At 37.6% G+C, this 17809-nt stretch overlaps 1 protein-coding gene across 1 annotated transcript; it reads right to left on the reverse strand.

The window, feature by feature from the left end:
• Nucleotides 1-678: 678 nt before the first annotated feature.
• Nucleotides 679-14846, reverse strand: dera (deoxyribose-phosphate aldolase (putative)). The gene is made up of 9 exons (XM_042511393.1): nucleotides 14732-14846; nucleotides 12488-12585; nucleotides 11257-11404; nucleotides 10129-10224; nucleotides 9877-10011; nucleotides 8238-8366; nucleotides 4095-4207; nucleotides 1267-1416; nucleotides 679-1161 (listed from the first exon to the last, which is right to left on the reverse strand). The coding sequence occupies exons 1-9, from the start codon at nucleotides 14760-14762 to the stop codon at nucleotides 1105-1107; spliced, it is 957 nt and encodes a 318-aa protein (XP_042367327.1). The 5' UTR covers nucleotides 14763-14846; the 3' UTR covers nucleotides 679-1104.
• Between the last annotated feature and the right edge of the window lie 2963 nt (nucleotides 14847-17809).

Below are 17809 nucleotides of genomic sequence, written 5' to 3' on the forward strand. Positions count from 1 at the left end.
TTACTTTTTCAGTAAACATTTTTCCTCAGCTTTTTTAAAAATAATTTTCTACTAATTTCTTGCAATTTGTGAAACATTTCTTATTTCAACATTGTTGAGAGTATCTTTACAGCTTTACCTTGCCACTTGTGCCTTATCTGCTTACCTGACAGGGGAGAGTCAGTCTTGCATCCTGTTGGCTCTGAACAAGGTCTGTCCATCCAGTGCAACAGCTTGATCCAGGATGTTAGGGGTTAACACGGACATTAGCCAGAAGAAGACTTGCGCTCTCGGCCCAACTTGGGTCAGCCTCGCCCTGATGCCAGCTCTCCTCCCTCTGTTCATCTGGCGCTTTCGGTTTTGTTTCTCCCCTCTGGTCTGACGGACGTCAAAGCACGCCATTGGTGCAGATCCTCCTCTCCTGCTGCATTTAGTCCAAACCCCACACAACTTTTCCGATGTTGATAAGTGCCACTCTCTCGCAGAAAAGTCGTTCTTCAGTAGAAGGGGCCATGGTGTCGAAAAAAAAAATAGAAAAATATAGCAAAAAAGTAGCAAGAATTTGAAGACTACTGGCTTCTGCATCTACATGTGCCATCGTCATCATAAGTATATGAGTGATACCTGCTCTGCAATACAATTCTGTTAAAGATTGTAGCACTGGGTAGAAGTGGTGAGAACAGAGAAAAACAAATTATCTTTCCATGTAAGTTTTTTTTATTTTGTAAAAGATTTGCAATAATCTAGTTAGAATTTAAGAACTTGAGGACAAATTGATAAATATTATTTTCTAACTCTAAATCAATATTTTTTTCCTTCTTAACATGAAACAAATTAATCTTAACTCAGCACAGCCTTCACAATGACTGCCAGACATGATATACTGTTGATTATATGTTACTAAATACTTTGAAAAGGTTCGTTCATCTGTTTCTTCATAAGTCCACAGTCTGAATAATGTAACATTATACAGAGCAATAACAGTCATTGGTCCCAGTCTTTAGTCAAAGCGCTGAATGCGAGTGTGGGTAAAAGAGCAGATGAGTGCTGCCTGGATGAGCACTGACAGGCTTGTGTGGTGAGTCTGAGGTTCTGATCGGTCATTAAAACAGGAAGTCCGCAGCCTCAGGCCATAGGAAGCTCATGATAGGCTGCATACTGTCCAGTCACGTGATGGTAGATCTGTACAGACAAAAACAAAAACCTGTATGCAGAAAAGTAAAACATGGAAAAAGTACTCTGTGTGTGTGTGTGTGTGTGTGTGTGTGTGTGTGTGTGTGTCCCCACCTGCCTCTCGATGTCAGCCAACAGGCTGCTGGCTCCCAGGCGGAACAGGAGCGGGCAGAGCCAGTCGTTGCCCAGCTCCTCTTTGATCAGAGTGAGCCACACCAGAGACTCCTGAGCCGTGCGGATCCCCCCTGCTGGCTTGAAGCCCACCTGAGGGAACACACACACACACACCTCTGTCAACTGGACACACACTTCACTGAGAGCACAATTACACTCCAAACTTTAAGGGTTTAGTTGCTATAATACTTTAACTACTTAGTGAATTAAAAAAAAGGGATGAATCACATGTCCCTTCATATTTGTGTTTTGGACACACAAGTTTTTGCCAAATGCATAAACTAAACTAAGTTTTTGCCAAATGCATAAACTAAACTAAACTAACTGACAGGGAACCTAACATGCACCTCCATGGATGCAGCAGGCCTTGCTTTGTTTTACAGAAGCAGTATGATCAAGTGTAACAGTGTGCACACATTAGAAAATCATTAAATCAAGTTTAGAGAATTAGGGATTAACTGGTAATATGTTCAAACCAGGTTAAATAAGGGCGTGTCCATATTGGCGAGTAATTATAATGGCTACTTATGATTAACGTTTTTTTCTAAAATAAAACACATGCACGAATAAAAAAAGCTACCAAAAGGCCTCATTGTGTAACGTGTGGTGATAGTCACACTGATGCGTCTTTGCATTTGGCTGCTAGTCCAAACTATCAATGTTTTCAGACGCTCCTCTTTGATGAAGGAAAAACTAGTGTTGACTCTTTCTGTGTCTGCCAACAAAACACTGCTTTCATCCACCTTCTGCTACCTTCTGTAGTGTGGGGAGTCCCTCCTGTGTTTTATCTGGATGTATGTGGTCAGATGGAATACTGTCCATCTCCAGCAATGGCTAAAAAGCATTTTCACACATTTCCGGAATAGCGGGCTACATGCACCAACATTATGCACTATAGACATGGCAAAAGTTCTTAACCATCACAATCTGCTGAATTCTGAATCCCACTTCATCATGAATAACCCATTAACACAGGTAACTCCCTATCAACATGATATAACGGCAGCTGTGTGCAAAGCTGTGTGACACATGCCCAGGAACTGGAAAGAAGCAAAAATTTCCCCAAAAAAAGCCTGTAAGAGGAAGAACTTCAATACAAGTGAAATCAACGTACTTCAAAATAAATGATTTTTCCAGAGTGTCAGCACTAGTGTTACTGGAAAATCAACAATTCAGACCTGGCAAAGGATTCAGATCCATTACTACAGAAAAAGTACTTAAAACCACAAAGTAAAAATACTCTTGATACTAGTAAAACATCCTGCAATGAAAAAGTTACTTAAGTTTAAGTATTTAAGTACAATCAGGAAACAGTAGACAAGACGAGGTACGATATGATACGATACGATACGATAAATGTAAAATTTAAAAGTTAAAGTACTCGCTGCAGAAAAATGTAAATCAATCTAATAAATTTTAAAAAATATCAAAAGGAAAATCAGCAAATCCTCATATTTAAGAATCTTATATAAAGTATTTTTATATGAAAGATGAAAAATTATTATCAAAGTAGCTGCAGCTGCACCATATATTTGCATAAAGTTTGTGTGCAAAAATCCTTATTTGTAAAGTGACAAGTTATCAAATATTTTTAGTGTGGTGTTAAGTGTAGTGAGATAATAGTATAAAGTGGCAGTTGATTAAAATACTCCAGTAAAGTAAAAGTACCTAAAATTTGCACTCAAGAACAGTATTTGAGTAAATGTATTAGTTACATTCCTGCACTTGTCAGGAGAAGGCTGCACAGTAACTGAAAAGACAATCATTGGGGTCAGTGGATTAAGCAGAGTAGTATTTCTTTAGCCAAAAGATAAAATAATACAATCATTATATTTAATCTAAAACATAATCTGAATTTGATCATATTTTTGCATTTTTTACTGTCCTAAAATATAAAAGGTGTGTTTAGACAACAATTTGTGGCCTGTAAAAACCATTTGTTTTTCTCTTATTTGGTGAGAGTGCTCTTGACTAGTCATAAAATGTTCTCTTACTTATGAGACAAACAAAACTAAGAGATCATTCGTAGATTCCAGAAATCTATGGGTACCAACATAATTAAAAAAAAAAAAATTCATGGACTCTGTACTTGTAAAGGAAGAAAATGAATGACATTGCTACTACCATGTGCCAATTCATTTTAAATTAGGTTGGTTTTTTTTATCGCACTACAAGATGAGTAGAATTTTTTGGATTATCATAGCCTGGGATATGTTGATTATTTTCAACAACACTGACTGTGGAAATGTTTTTTCTCTTTATGCCATTATGTTAAAAAATGACATCATCAGGTGGAAAATAGTAAAAATGACAAAATCCAAGGCAGAAGCCCAGAATGACAGCCAGAAATAATGCAATGCATTTTTATGCTCTGACGGCTGTGGGGCAAAAAAAAAATACAGTTTAAATGGGTTTCACTGGAGTATTTTTTGCACTCAACAGTATGAGTGTAACAATTTAGTTTCCACAGTGTATTTTAGAATCTTCGTAGGAGCTGAGCTGGAAATTCAAATATTAAACAAAATACACAATCTTGCCTAAATTGATGCCATATGCATGAACATAGCCAAAATTTATCAAAAAATGAAGAATGAAAATTGCGTAAAATACACCAAACAGTCCCTAACGGATTAAATGTACTAGAAAAAGTCTGAATTTAATTTAATAACTTTTCCAGGAATTAAATGACAAGACCTGCAGCTGACCTACAGCGTACCTTCACCAGGAAATAGTCCAGTCCAAGAGAAAGGCAGAAGTGGATACTGTACCTTGTGGCCTGTACACAAGAAGTAGTCCCGGATGGCCCTCACCATCACTATGGCGACAGGGTAATTGGCGTTGACGGACTCCTTTCCCGTGGACGTCTTGATGAAGTCTGAACCTGTCGGGTTTAAACAGGTGAGATTATTATTGTCATGGTTTATCTGCTGGTATGTTTCTATTTAGCTGCTCCACACTGAGTCCGGACAGGCAGATTGAAGCTGAGATGAGCTGCTGAAGAGGTGAACAACTCGGCGTAGGTGTGAGGCTGCACACGCAGGACGGACAGGGCATTACTCTGACAGTCTGGCCTGGCCAGACAAGAACATATGCTGCTGCTGATGATGGCTAACAGAGGGCAGCTGCACGCTCATCAATAAAAGCCTTCATTTTTCCTTCCCTTCCTTCACAGCCAATTATGTTTTATCAGCTTTCCTGATAAAAATAGAAGATGAAATGACACTCTTTAATAGATTACCCACAAACTGCGGGCTGCAGGAGAGGAAAAAAAAAAGAAATCATCCCTTCTGCCTCCCTGGTGTATAATGACGGTTCATTACTGAACAGAACAAGATGAACATTTTCCAGTTCATTAAAGACATGTTCTATGTATTTTTCCAGTCAGGTCTTTCTTTCAGCCTCTCTCCCCTCTTCCTCAAACTGGCATAATCCTTAAGATTCGTTATGGGGAGTCTTAATTACCAGATAATGGATAACGGTTATTAAATGCGGGTGGCGGTAATGAAGCTCTATTCATTTGCGTGGGCAGGGGGATACTGGCGGGGAACAGCAGAGTAAAATAGCCTGCATCAGAGATTAATAGGTGAAATTATCATTCAATTTCAGGAATCTCATACGCAATTCATAGGAACAAGGGGAGATTAAGGAGCGAGTGTGGCGACAAAAGCAATGCATTTTAATAATGATCTCTATCAGAGCCCCTGACAATTTGGTTCTGTAATCGGCTTATTATGTGATGGCTAGTTAAGCATATTGTGTGTGCGGGTGTGTGTGTGTGGGTGTGTGGGCGCATTTTTGTGTGGCTCGTCTTTCCAAAAGGCCAAAGAAAAGCTGAGCAGCAGCGCCACAGACCGCATGACCGCAGGAATTACAGCAGGCCTTCAACTTTTACTGACTTAGACTTTTTAAAACCTCTTTAGTGCCGCATAAAAATCAAACCAATGTCTTCACATAAAGAGAAAAAGACTTTCAGTTAACCCTTTGAAACTTGGGACTGTTCTTGTGCTGCATTCAGAGGCCTTTTCACAAGTATTTAAACGTTTGAACCCGGAGCAAATTGATTGGATTTCTTTTAAAAAACATGGTGAAATAAAAAGCCAACTTGGCAAGAAATGTCCCACAAATTGTAAGAGATAAGTAGATTTAGAAAATAATTTTTAAAAAGCAAGTTTTTTTTCATTTTTTTTCATGTAATTTCCTTGTTTTTTGTTGCAGTTGTTTGTTTTTAATTTTCCCATTTGTTCTTTTGTTGTTTTTCCTTCTAATTTTTACATTATGATAAGGATCATATGTAAAATGGATTATGGAAAGGATCCCTACAAGAGCTGGGTCGATTTATGGTTTTGCTGCTCCGGTGTACGAGCTGCTTGAACAGCAACGCCTGCTTTGTTTGTTAACCTCTTGGGCTGATGAGAGGAGACTAGGGGTCAACAGATTATCAGCCCGACTGATTACTGGAGCCAATATCTGGCATTTTGCCTATTATCTGTATTTGTGTTTAATTTTAATGATCACCAATAAAATGAATTAATGAAAAAGTGTGTGAATTATATTTAGCCAACAGCAGAGAAGGCAGTCTGCAATACATGCAAAGAAAGTGTCAGCCAGGAGGAAAAGGAACTTTTACGTCAGGGAACAATTTTTATCCATTATTTAAATTTTCACTGAACTTCAGTTAAAAAAAAAATGCAGGAAACTTGCTGTATATGATGTTGAACATTTCAGTTGTGCTTAAACATTTGCTGAAGGCATTTAAACAAAGTTTTGTGCAGGACATTGTTATATTCCAAATTTCATTGTTATTCTAAATGCACACCTGTTCCAAATATCGGTAACCAGTCTGATTAAGTACTAATTACCAGTATCTGTATCAGCCCTGAAAAACCAACATCGCTCGACACCTACAGGAGACCATGACCACGACTTTGCCAGGTTTTCCATGACCGTCGGAACCCTGCATCAGGGTTCTTACAGCTTATAGCAAGTAGTGTTTAAGACTTTCCAAGACTTTTTCAATGCCACTCAGAATGATATTTAAGACTGATTTCACTATAACCAAAGTTGTGCGGGAGACCTGATTACTTAGGCCTAGGGAGAAATTTTCCCCAAATATTTAATGTAATGTAAAACATGACTTTTGGTTGAAGGTGTATTCTGTGATTTTTTCTTCTTTTTTTAAGTTAACTATTATTTTAAGATGCATCACTGCAATGTAAAAAAAAGGTGATTCATAAAATTGTGCCTTTTTAGCATTTTTAAGACTTTTTAAGATTTTTTAAGATTATTTAAGACATTTTAAGACCAATTGAGGACTTACTTTTAGATAGTTTGATTCCAGCCTTCTAAGTCTTTTTAAGGGTCAGTGGGGACCCTGTGTATTATTAGACATTTGTCTGGTAGGAGCTGCAGCTGCCGTGGTGAATGTTGTTACAGCCAGTTTGCTACCGTCAAACTCTTTCAGCAGACCACTCAGCACCCGAGCCCGGTAAAGCCAGAACATTTGGCTTCATTTAAAGACATGAACTTTGGTGAGATAAGTTCAGAACTATTAAGACTCATCCAGGACTTGCAGACCCCCTGCAGTTCCGCAGAGGAGCGCTCACAGCAGGCGATCTCCAGCCTCTCTCTGCTCTCTCCTCTCCATCATCATCTTAAAGTTGACACACCCGATCAGGGGCTACTCACACATCTGCAGGGTGTCACCATATGATGCTCACAGCCACACACAGACCCATCTGTCATTTCTATTATGATGTTTTAACTGTATTATTTTATGTTGCAGCTGTACTCAATACAGCAAAACAAAATTTGTGTTAAACACAGACTGATCGCGAGCTTCTCATCGCACTCTCAGAAAGGTTGAGCCTTTTTGCCAAAATGTTAACTAGATGTCAAATGCAAAATACAGGCGATTCCTTTAACCCTTTGAACCCTGATTAAATTGGTTTGATGTCTTTCAAAAAAATCGGAAGAAAGTAATGAGCAGCGTTACACCACAGTGCCCAAAAAATAGCAAGAAACTGTTAAAGACTTACAAGTAAAACCTTAAAATAAACCAAAAAAAAGAACAGTAAAAAAACAAAATAGAAAATAATGTGGAAAAGTGCAGAAAATTAGAAACTAAATATGTATTTTTTCTGTAACATACTTTAACTCTTTGAAACCTGAGCAATAAGGTGTGATTTCTGTCAAAAACATGGGGAAAAGGCTATGAACAATAGAGGAAGAATTGACCGAAAAATGTGCAAGAAATTAGTAAAACGTACAACAGCTGAAAATTGTCTTAAATAAAACAAAAAAGACAAAATAGAAAGTAAAAAAAAAAAAGAAAGTGTGGGGGAGAAAGTGTTTAAATATTTTAATAATTTCATAACATAATTTAAAAAATGTAATTATGATCATGCAATTTGTGAAACAAAGTTGCTCATTGCCTTTTTTTTCTCCATGTTTTTCAAAGACATTGCACCAATTTGTTCAGGGGTGAAAGGTTAAGCATTGAAAGCAGCAAAAGAGAAGTGACATTGCTCCAGTTTTCAAAGGTTTGAATACATAAATATATACATTTTTCCCTAGTTTTTGCTAATTTCCAACAATTATTCCCTCTTTTTTAAAGCTGATTTTCATGTCATTTTCTTCATCACCTTTCAAACTATTTCTTGCAATTTGTGGGACATTTCTTGCATTTCTTCAAGTTGCTCATGGCACTTTTTTTCCCCATTTTTTTGAAAGAGATTAAACCAATTTGCTCAGATTTCAAAGTCTAAATAGCTTGTGAGAAGCTCTGAATGCAGCACAGGAATACTGATGTTGAACTAGGTTTTAAAGGGTTAAATAAACATTTTCTAAGCAGGTACACAAACTGTGACCACGACAGACGCACTGACACATGTGAGAGCGGCTCGCTGACTCACCGGCCATCATGGCGACCAGGCTGGCCTTGTAGACGTTGGTGAAGGTGCCCAGCTCTCCGATAGCCAGGATGGTCTTCATGTGGGCGTCGCCGCAAGCCTCCCGAAACTGACGTATCTCATCGTACATGGCTGCAAGGGGGGAGACAGGAAACACTTACATTAGGGAGGCACCATGACCCTCCTGGTTCTACCCCTCAGTATATTTTTTATATTGTTCTGCTTCTATTTTTTTTTTCTAGTTTTTGACATCTTATTATGAGAGTATTCATACATTTTGTTTATTCTATTTATTATTATGAAAATGATGTTTGTTGTACTTTTGTTGTACACAGGCTGTGTCCTCACCACAGCAGCCGCGGGTTCGATTCTAGCCTCGGCCCTTTGCTGCATGTCATCCCCTCTCTCTCTCCTGCTTTCACGCTACATCTGTCCTATCTAATAAGCCCCAAAAGATATCTAGAAAAAAAAATAATGATAACTTCACATAGTTGAACTAAAGTTAGAATTTTTATTGTTAAAATGTCTGCTAATTAGTATGCAATTCTTAAAGAGGCACATGTGATGGTGATGAAGTACAGAGGGAATCAGATAAAGTAAAACGTGTCATTTTTAATGTACGCTATTAAAAATAAGAGTCAACCTGAAAATTCACTTATTCACTTACTAAGCAAAGAATAAGCAAAGAATTAAACCTGCTATAAATCCTTTGTTTCAATACACGAACAAAAGTAAGAAATGAAATAAATAAATAATTTCAGTTGCCATCAGTTGAGAAATACACTAAACATTTTTAAGATGTTATTAGTATTTGTTCTTCAATGTCACTTCGAGCTACAGGACAAAGTAACCAGTGGGATTAAACAATCTTTTGTTAAAAGGACAAGAAATATATGTAATAAAAATGTGTCCTTTGAATACTATTTAATTAGGGGCTGCATGTTTTTGTATTTGGCAACTCTCTGAGTGTGTAATTTGTAGTTTATTTTATTTTGTTATTTTATCTACATTTATCCAGAATCTGAATCTCACTCAGTTATTATTGTTGTTTGTACACTAAGAAATATGAGATCAGTTCTGCTTTGTTTTGTTGTTGCTAAAAATTTGAAGGCAAACTATTATGTTTAATTAGTAAATATTTTATGGCAAAAAAAATGCTGCCTAAAAATTATTTTAGGGCCATATTGTCCACCCCTAATTGAAAGCTCATGAACTAGAAAATAAGTGGGCCATGAGTGGATATAATTTTGTCAGCTGCTGTTTCCAAAGTTAACAATGAACAGAAATGGTCAAACTCAACTTTAAACTGTAAACCATTGAGGAAAAAAAAATCCTAAACACGCTCCGCATAGCAAAACAGTGGAACATCTAAAGTTCCCTGACGCAAAGCAATGCCATCTGCTGAAGAGGACTGTGTGATTCAGTCAAAAGCCCCGAGAAAAACGTAGTCAATGAACCTTGGATGAACCTGAAAAATTGTTTCCTCATTGTGCTCTGTATGTGAATGACCATAAAATGGTGAAAATTAAAGTTTGGAAAAATGAAAAATATTTTGAATCTAAAGCAGTTGGGCTCTTCTGGCCAGAGCGATGTGAGACAGAATTTAGTTCCGTGTGTTTCTCATCATGTGGTCTCAGCGTACCTTCCCATTGTCCTGTGAGGGCCAGCATCCTGTTTATGACGATGTCTATCTCGGTGGCACCATCAGCCACCGCCAGGCGGACTTCCTGTAGCCGGGTCTCCAGTGGTGTCTGGCCTGCTGGGAAACCAGTGGCCACTGGGAGAGGAGGGAAAACACGCGTCTTTTTCATTTTCTTTCACTTCACACTGACAGTTCATGCTAATCCTGCTGGAAATGGTTTCTATAGGTGTGACTCGGTGTCACATGACCTACCTGAGGCAACAGGAAGGCTGGAGTTGGCTGCTTTTAGTGATCTGACGGCGTCAGCAACACGAGATGGATACACACACACTGCTGCTGTAGTCACTCCTGCCACAGGAAGAAGAAACATGGTGATAAACTGGTCTGTGTCGCCCTCTGCAGGCTGAACTCAGCTGTGACCACACAGTCTGACATGCTGAACAGACTCCAACTGGTCAAAGTGCACTGTTCACCTCATCTGTCCAGATTTTAAGTTTGATGAACCCTTCGAGATCTGGATCAACATCAGTTTTCTTGTGCTGCTTCCGGACTCCTTTCACAAGCGTCTTTGCAATGTAAGCAAATTACTTTGATTTTTTTTTTAAACATGGGGAAGAAACTCAAGTGAGCAACTTGGCAAGAAATATTCCACAAATTGCAAGAAATAAGTAAAACGTGACAAGAAAATTACCAAAAGGGGAAAATAAAAAAAAATAAATAAAAAACTCTGTTCATACTTACCATGATTATATATTAAATCTGTGTTCAGAAAGAAATGTATATGTGTAGTTTCTCTTCTTTCTTCAGCACGTTTTTGAGCCATTTTCTTGTTTTTGTTGGTTTTTTTAAAACTAATTTTTGTGTTTATTTTGCGTAATATTCTTGTAACTTCTTCCTAATTTTTTGCTAATTTTAGGTCATGTCTTGTTAAGTTGCTCATTGCATTCTTCCCACTTCTTTTTTTTGTTCATCATACATCTATTGTATGTGATACACTTAATATGGATAATTATCTCATACAACCCCACTTCAAAAGAATCTGAACTAACCCTTGAAATGGCTATCTTTTGAGTTTTGTCTACTACAAGTCATTTCTCAAAGCAAAAAATATTTGACGCTTTTCTCAGTTTTAAATCATGGTAAGCTGAATACATTTGAAGAGATAAAAAATAACCCTAACCCCTAAACCTTGGTTGAATAAATGAATTTAAATATGTGAATTTGGTCTCTGAGGAACTGGAGTCAGCATTTTCTGACATCTCATACACAAAAGCACTTACTGATTAATTAAGAAAACCATCATGTCTAATCAGTGTGTTTCCAGCAGGGTGCAGCGGCACTGACTGAACCCCGCTCTGTGTGGTGTGTGTGGCAGCAGACCTTTGTCGTGCATTTCCATCTTCTTGAGCAGGTCGTATCGGACCGGCTGGATGGCTTTCAGACACAGCCGATGGACGTTGGATGGTGTATCGTCTCCAGCAAGAGTTGTCAGGTCGATACATGTGACAGCCTTCAGCAGCCAGGCAGCCTGCAAGACAAACACACGGGGATGGAACAAAACATCACAGCGAATATTCTTACTTTGTCTCCATCTTTTAAGCTCAATCTCACCATCAACAATCATGTAACACTGTATATTATCTGTAGTTAAGTGCTAAAACAGCATATATGTTATATTTAGGTACTCTAGCACCTAATAGCCCCAATGAGAAGATGGATTTTCACCCTTTCTTGTAATCTGTTTCTTTGTACCTTGTGTGTATGTACTGTGTAATCTGGTAACTGTATTAACATAATGTGTGGTCTCTTAGATTATCATCTCTGACTTTTTTCTCACATTGCACTTTCCCAGGACCAACATAGAGGCGCCTCTTTAGTTTAGTGTAGCACTATTGTTAATGACGGCCTTAGAGCCTGATGATGGTTGGGAATACTATATTGAGTGTCTTCCTCTTTTTAAATATTTTCAGTGTTTATTTGTTTTTAAAATATATTTTTATTCCGTTTAAATACATTTCAATTTTTTTTATTGTGTATATTAATTTACTCATTTATTTATTTTTAGGATACCATGGGGGTTGAACACTGATTGAATGTTCCATTGTACATTCTTTCATCAGATAAAGAAAAAACTAATAAACAGGTACAATTTATATATTTATACACATATTAACACATTATTTGTGTGTGATTATGTATTTATGTATTCACTGGTATGTGTTTATTGACATGTATCTTTTTCATGTGATCGATCACATGACTGTTCACATTCGTATTTCAGATGGTGTCTCACAGCGTATATCTAGTCTGATGAAGAGCAGTCTTGCTCAAAACGTCACTTTGGTGCATTAAAGAAGTCATAACTGGAGCCCTGCAATGTGGGAGCCATTCTTTGCCTTTTTACTTTTCACTAATGTTTGCTTCAGCAGCTGCTTCAGGTTTGGATTGAATGTGTGTGCGAACCTTTGCTTTAATATCACATCATCAGCCATGAGAGATTTTGTCACACTGCTAAGACTTTTTTAGCTGTCATATGTAATACACAATTGTGGGTAATATTTGAAATTTTTAGCCAAAAAAAACCCCCCAGACCTTCCTGGCAGTTTCTTACCTGCCACTGTTTCTTGGGGGTCTTCAGTCCCTGGATGTGCTGAGCTCTCTTCAGGACGGCGTGAGTGTTCACTCTCACTTTGGATACCCACTCCAGGTCTGACGCCCATCAGCAGCAAACATATCGGGAAAAAATAAGTCAATGTGTTTACATTTAATTATTTTAGTCATCGCTTTTTCCAGTATTTGACTTATTTGCTAATATCAGCGTTTATGACATTTAGAACACTGAATATGGTTGCAGCGGTGTAACGGTTTCAAGATATGACTGAAAACTGAAGGTTATCATACCATGTACATTCACTTGCCAACAGTATTCATAGAAAGTTTTACATTTCCTCATGCGACTCTGAGAAATTTAGAGGCAAAAAAGAGATTCTGAAGGGAAATCAGTGTAAAGAAGAGCTGAGCGGAGGTACAGCAGGGTCTATAGTAGGGGTCGACAGATATCGTTGTTTCAGTGCCGATACCTGTACCGATTTTTAGTCGTTAATGAGAGCAATAACCGATGCTTGGAACCGATATGCATTTACAATAAAATGAAAATCTTTCTGTCAATATTTAGAATTTGGAAAAAAAAAGTTGAAAGTGAAAAGTGAAAATTTAAATTAAAAAAGGAGAAAAGGAGTTAATAAAAATAGCTCCCAGGAGGTTTCACAAAGTAAAAGTTTCTCCCCTGCTGACACTTTCTTTGCACTTTAATTAATTTTATCTGCGATCATTAAAACATCATTAATACTTACTGACTGATATAGTGCATCAGTAAGCATTATGTGGGTTTATGAGTGTGATCATAAAGCATTATGAATGCACTGTAATGCACTATGAATGTCCTTATAACACATTATATATGTTCTCTTGATGTCTCTCTCTCTTACTCATGTGACTCTGAGGAAGTCAGAGGAAAACAGGAGATTTCTGAGGTTACAGCAGAGTCTATAGTCAGCTGAGCAGAGAGAGCAGGACTGTCATGAGTTCTCGATTACACTGACAATGACTGACCGTAGTCACAGCAGCCATATCTCATCATATTTAACCCTTACATCATCTGAGGGGTAAAAAATGACCCACCACGATGTTTAACAGCAGAGAAAACCCCCTAAATGATCATTTTTCAACTTAAAATTCTATGACTTTTCCTAGATTGACAACAACATGAGAAAAAGCGAAACATTGCCTTTGTTCATATTTCCATGAAAGCTGTACACCAACAGGGTAAAAATCTTGTCGTTGGGGTAATTTTTGACCCGGTAGTTATAATATCATTTTTGTACCAGAAAAACCACACACACACACACACACACACACACAGAAATACATCTGCAAAGTCCATGCACACAAACTTGCATTTTACAGTACAATAAACTATGTTGCTAAAGACTGTTATAGTTTCCTTATAATAAAATGCATTCAAAACTACTTTTACACATTTCCTCTACTTTCTTAGGCTACGCTAGTGATATATTATGCTAACAAATATGTTACCTATACAGTAGCTTTAACAACAACAACAATAACAATAAAAATGATAATGAAGCTTTACTTTAGTGACTGAAAACAATTATGACAGCTGTGTTAAAATCGAGTGGACTCCACTGATTACATGCAGTCTTTCTGCACTGTGAAGAGGACACCTCGATATACACAAAGTTAGTGATGAATGACAGGTTGTTTCTTCATGCAAAATAGATTTGGGGTTTAAAATTCAACCAAGCTGCTTTATTTTAGGGGTTAAGTCAAGGCCGGTCATTATTTTACCCATAGGACAGACAGAATATGCATAAAGTTAACAACACATGGCTGTGTGTTGCCTAAATGTACAGTTACAGTAAGAAAATTGGCAAGTGTTTTGAAAGTTGTTACTTTATGACAATATGTCTGCGTTACAGTGTGTGTGTGTGTTACAGTGTGTGTTTTACAGTGGGTTGCAAGGTAACATTTGGGTGTTCAGCAGGTCAGTTACCTCCGCGGTGTTACTCATTAAGCTGTCAGAAGTTGACGCTAAAGTAAAATTAGCTATCAGTCTTGACTGCTCTGTTTTTTAATTAAACACGCAGTCTGTTACTTCATGTTGTTAATGAGCGTTAATAATGACACCGTAAATAATGCTAGCAAAGAAGAAGAGCTGTGTTAAAGCCATAGCAATGCGAAAGAGACCTCACGTGTTTTTACGGAACAGCTAACTAACGTTAACGTTACAGTTTAACGGCGGCAGTATATAGTTTTAGCTTCAGCTCAAACTCACCGAGCTTCGTCCCCGGGTTTCTGACCGACATGATGAAGCACAGATGGTATTTCTTCACGTGCAAGTGCTGGAAGTGTCAGTAGTAGCCACGGTTAACAGAAGTGACCTGTCAACACTTCACTTCCTGTCTACAGAGCGGGTAAAGGAAGAGGAATCCCTCCACAATTAAACGCAACCAAAACACTGCTTGAGCTTACTACTTCCGGGATGGTTTTCGCTGCTCTGAGTCATTCACATTTTTAAACAATACAAATTAGCGGCGGTTTTATCGTAATGTCAGATATAGTAAACTCCCAGTGATGAAAGAAGAAGCATATCAGAACACACACACACACAGAAATACATCTACAAAATCCATCCATACAAACCTGCATTCTGTCCTCATTCAATGGGTAAAAACAAACCACAGTGTAGAAATACTGTTCAGCTACAAATAAAATTCAAATTAACAAAGCATTCAAATTAACAAAGTATGAACCTATCAGTCCCTCAATCAATCAGTCAGACTTTATTTGTATAGCACTTTTCATACAAGCAAAACACAAAGTGTAAGACAAAGTGCTCCATACAATAAAACCAGAAGTGATAAGCCAAAAATTATTTGAAAAGAAGCCAAACATCATTTGCAAGAAATTAGTTAAAAGTTACAAGAAAAAAAACATGTATAAATATAGCATTTTCCCTGTTTTTGGATAATATCAAATAATCATCCCTGGCTTATTTTCTAGTCTTTTTTGGTCAAGTCAAGTTTCTTGCAGGATATATACATATATTTATATACATATATACATACATACATTGTCTTTAAACCAATTTGATTAGGTTTCAGAGGAATAATGTGAAATTAAAAATCTTCGAAAAAGTAACTGTTGCCGACACTAAACGTTTTATCGAGGATCTTATCATTATTTTTTCATTTATTTTTCAATCTTTCCATGGTCCTATAGGTACGGTGTCCCTGAGGTGCAAAACACAACTACAAATCACAACCGCAAATCAGAAAACACAACTGCAAATAAAAAACATCTATCTGCGGTCCTCAAGGATTGTCGCTTGTCGACCGCAGATACCTACCCTTTCCATTAGAACTTAATGTTGCGTATTATTTGTGGTTGTGATTTATTTATTTGCGGTTGTGTTTTCTTATTTGCTGTTGTGTTTTCTTATTTGGGGTTGTGTTTTTTATTTGCGGTTGTGTTTTTTATTTGCGGTTGTGTTTTCTCATTTGCAGTTGTGTTTTCTCATTTGCAGTTGTGTTTTCTCATTTGCTGTTGTGTTTTCTTATTTGCTGTTGTGTTTTCTGATTTGCGGTTGTGTTTTCTTATTTGCTGTTGTGTTTTCTTATTTGCAGTTGTGTTTTCTGATGTGCGGTTGTGTTTTCTTATTTGCTGTTGTGTTTTCTTATTTACAGTTGTGTTTTCTTATTTACAGTTGTGTTTTCTGATTTGCGGTTGTGTTTTCTGATTTGCGGTTGTGTTTTCTGATTTGCGGTTGTGTTTTCTTATTTGTGGTTGTGTTTTCCACTTCAGGGCCACCGTATATAGGGGATGTCGCACATTCGAGTGAAAGGGCCGAGACTGGCTCTCACCCTGCAAGCAGTTAGCAAGCCTGCAAGTTTTACATGCTTGAGTAATTGTTGCATACCAGACGTATGCAGAAGCACATATACGAGAGCACCGTCCTGAGCCAAACCCTGTGTGGTTACCATGGAGCTGCTGCATAATATTATGGAAACATATGTTAGTGAGGCCTTGTATTGTTACAGTATATATAGAGCTTGTGAAAAACCACAGACTTTTCTTTTAAGATCCTCGACACAAGGTGATAGATGTCAGTAGTCCCAACTGCTTTATTTTCTATAGCTTTCTGTTATACCAAATGATGGTGACTTGGTAATGATTCCGATTTCTCTGCAAGGAGACAAACAAAAAGCTGTGGATAAATTCATGATGTCCCTGAGCTCCCACTAGATGTCAGTGCAGAGCTGAATTTCAGCAAAATGCACCTTTCATTGCTGTTGGAACTCCAGCAAAGGAGACACAAACATCATATTTTTGTCTTTACATATTTAAATCATGCAGCCAGACAAACTTCATCCAAACCCTCAAAACCATATTTCAAATTCCAGCGGAAATATAAACATTTCTAAATATTGCAAGTTTTGAGTTTGAATCTTGGGAAAATGAGTTCAAAATGAAGCCAGAGACCATTTCTGCATATTTTAGTGGGCTATGTAAAACTAAAACATACATTTACTGTGAATTCATGTTTCCTACTTTTGGTACTTTTGTACTCTATTCTGTCATATTTCCAGATAATGAGGATTCCTAGAAAACCTTGCAAAAAGCATTTGGAATAAGTTTAACCCCTTGAAACCGTCTAGTTTTTCCACAGAGATTTTCCCTTTTGAAAAATATATTTTTTAAATGTATTAATATCTTGCAGTTAAAACTTATTACCAAGTTGTTTTTTGCCTTTTCCTACTTTTTTTTCTTTAAGAAATAAAATCAATTTGCTCAGTGTTCAAAAGGTTTAAATACTTGTTAAAGGCATCTGAGAAGCAGCACAAGAAAACTGGTGCTGGTCCGAGTTTGAAAGGGTTAATCTTCTAATTCGTAATTCAGAATTCTTTGGCATTTGATCAAAAATAAGTATCAAAAGATCTTGTGCATGGCACATGAGCAGTTTTGCGGTGCAGATGGAGAGTTCACCGCGTGCCAAATGGTAAACACCTCAGTGTGCCTGGCTCCTGGCTGAGCAGCATTCTCCAGCTCTGCTGTCCCGTGTGTTTAGTCATGAGACACACGAGGTGGAATTCCCCTAAACCCGGCTTCAGGTTACCGCTGCAGCTTTTTCGCCAGCAGAAATCTTTCTCTGCCACCTAGAAACATCTTCTAGGTGCATAGCGATCTCATTTTTCATGAATCCACAAAGGATGTGTTTTCCCTCCAGTCAAGTCTTGTTGACTCATCTTACTGTTCAGCTGCCAAAGAATTCGCACATGCATCTCTGAATAGCAGCGAGCCTCTTTGATCCCCAGCCGAAATGTGAATGGTGCACAGTTATGCCACTTAGGAG

Source organism: Plectropomus leopardus, chromosome 22 (genome assembly GCF_008729295.1).
Source record: "Plectropomus leopardus isolate mb chromosome 22, YSFRI_Pleo_2.0, whole genome shotgun sequence".
Taxonomy (NCBI): Eukaryota; Metazoa; Chordata; class Actinopteri; order Perciformes; family Serranidae; genus Plectropomus; species Plectropomus leopardus.

Excerpts from the sequence above, each read along its gene's own strand:
- dera (XM_042511393.1), bottom strand. The coding sequence starts at position 14,762 with ATGTCGGTCAGAAACCCGGGGACGAAGCTCG. Across the intron at positions 10,012-10,128 it reads CAGCCTTCCTGTTGCCTCAG|TGGCCACTGGTTTCCCAGCA; the intron begins GTAGGTCATGTG and ends CTCCTCTCCCAG. Across the intron at positions 4,208-8,237 it reads CCTGGTCGCCATGATGGCCG|GTTCAGACTTCATCAAGACG; the intron begins GTGAGTCAGCGA and ends TAAACCCGACAG.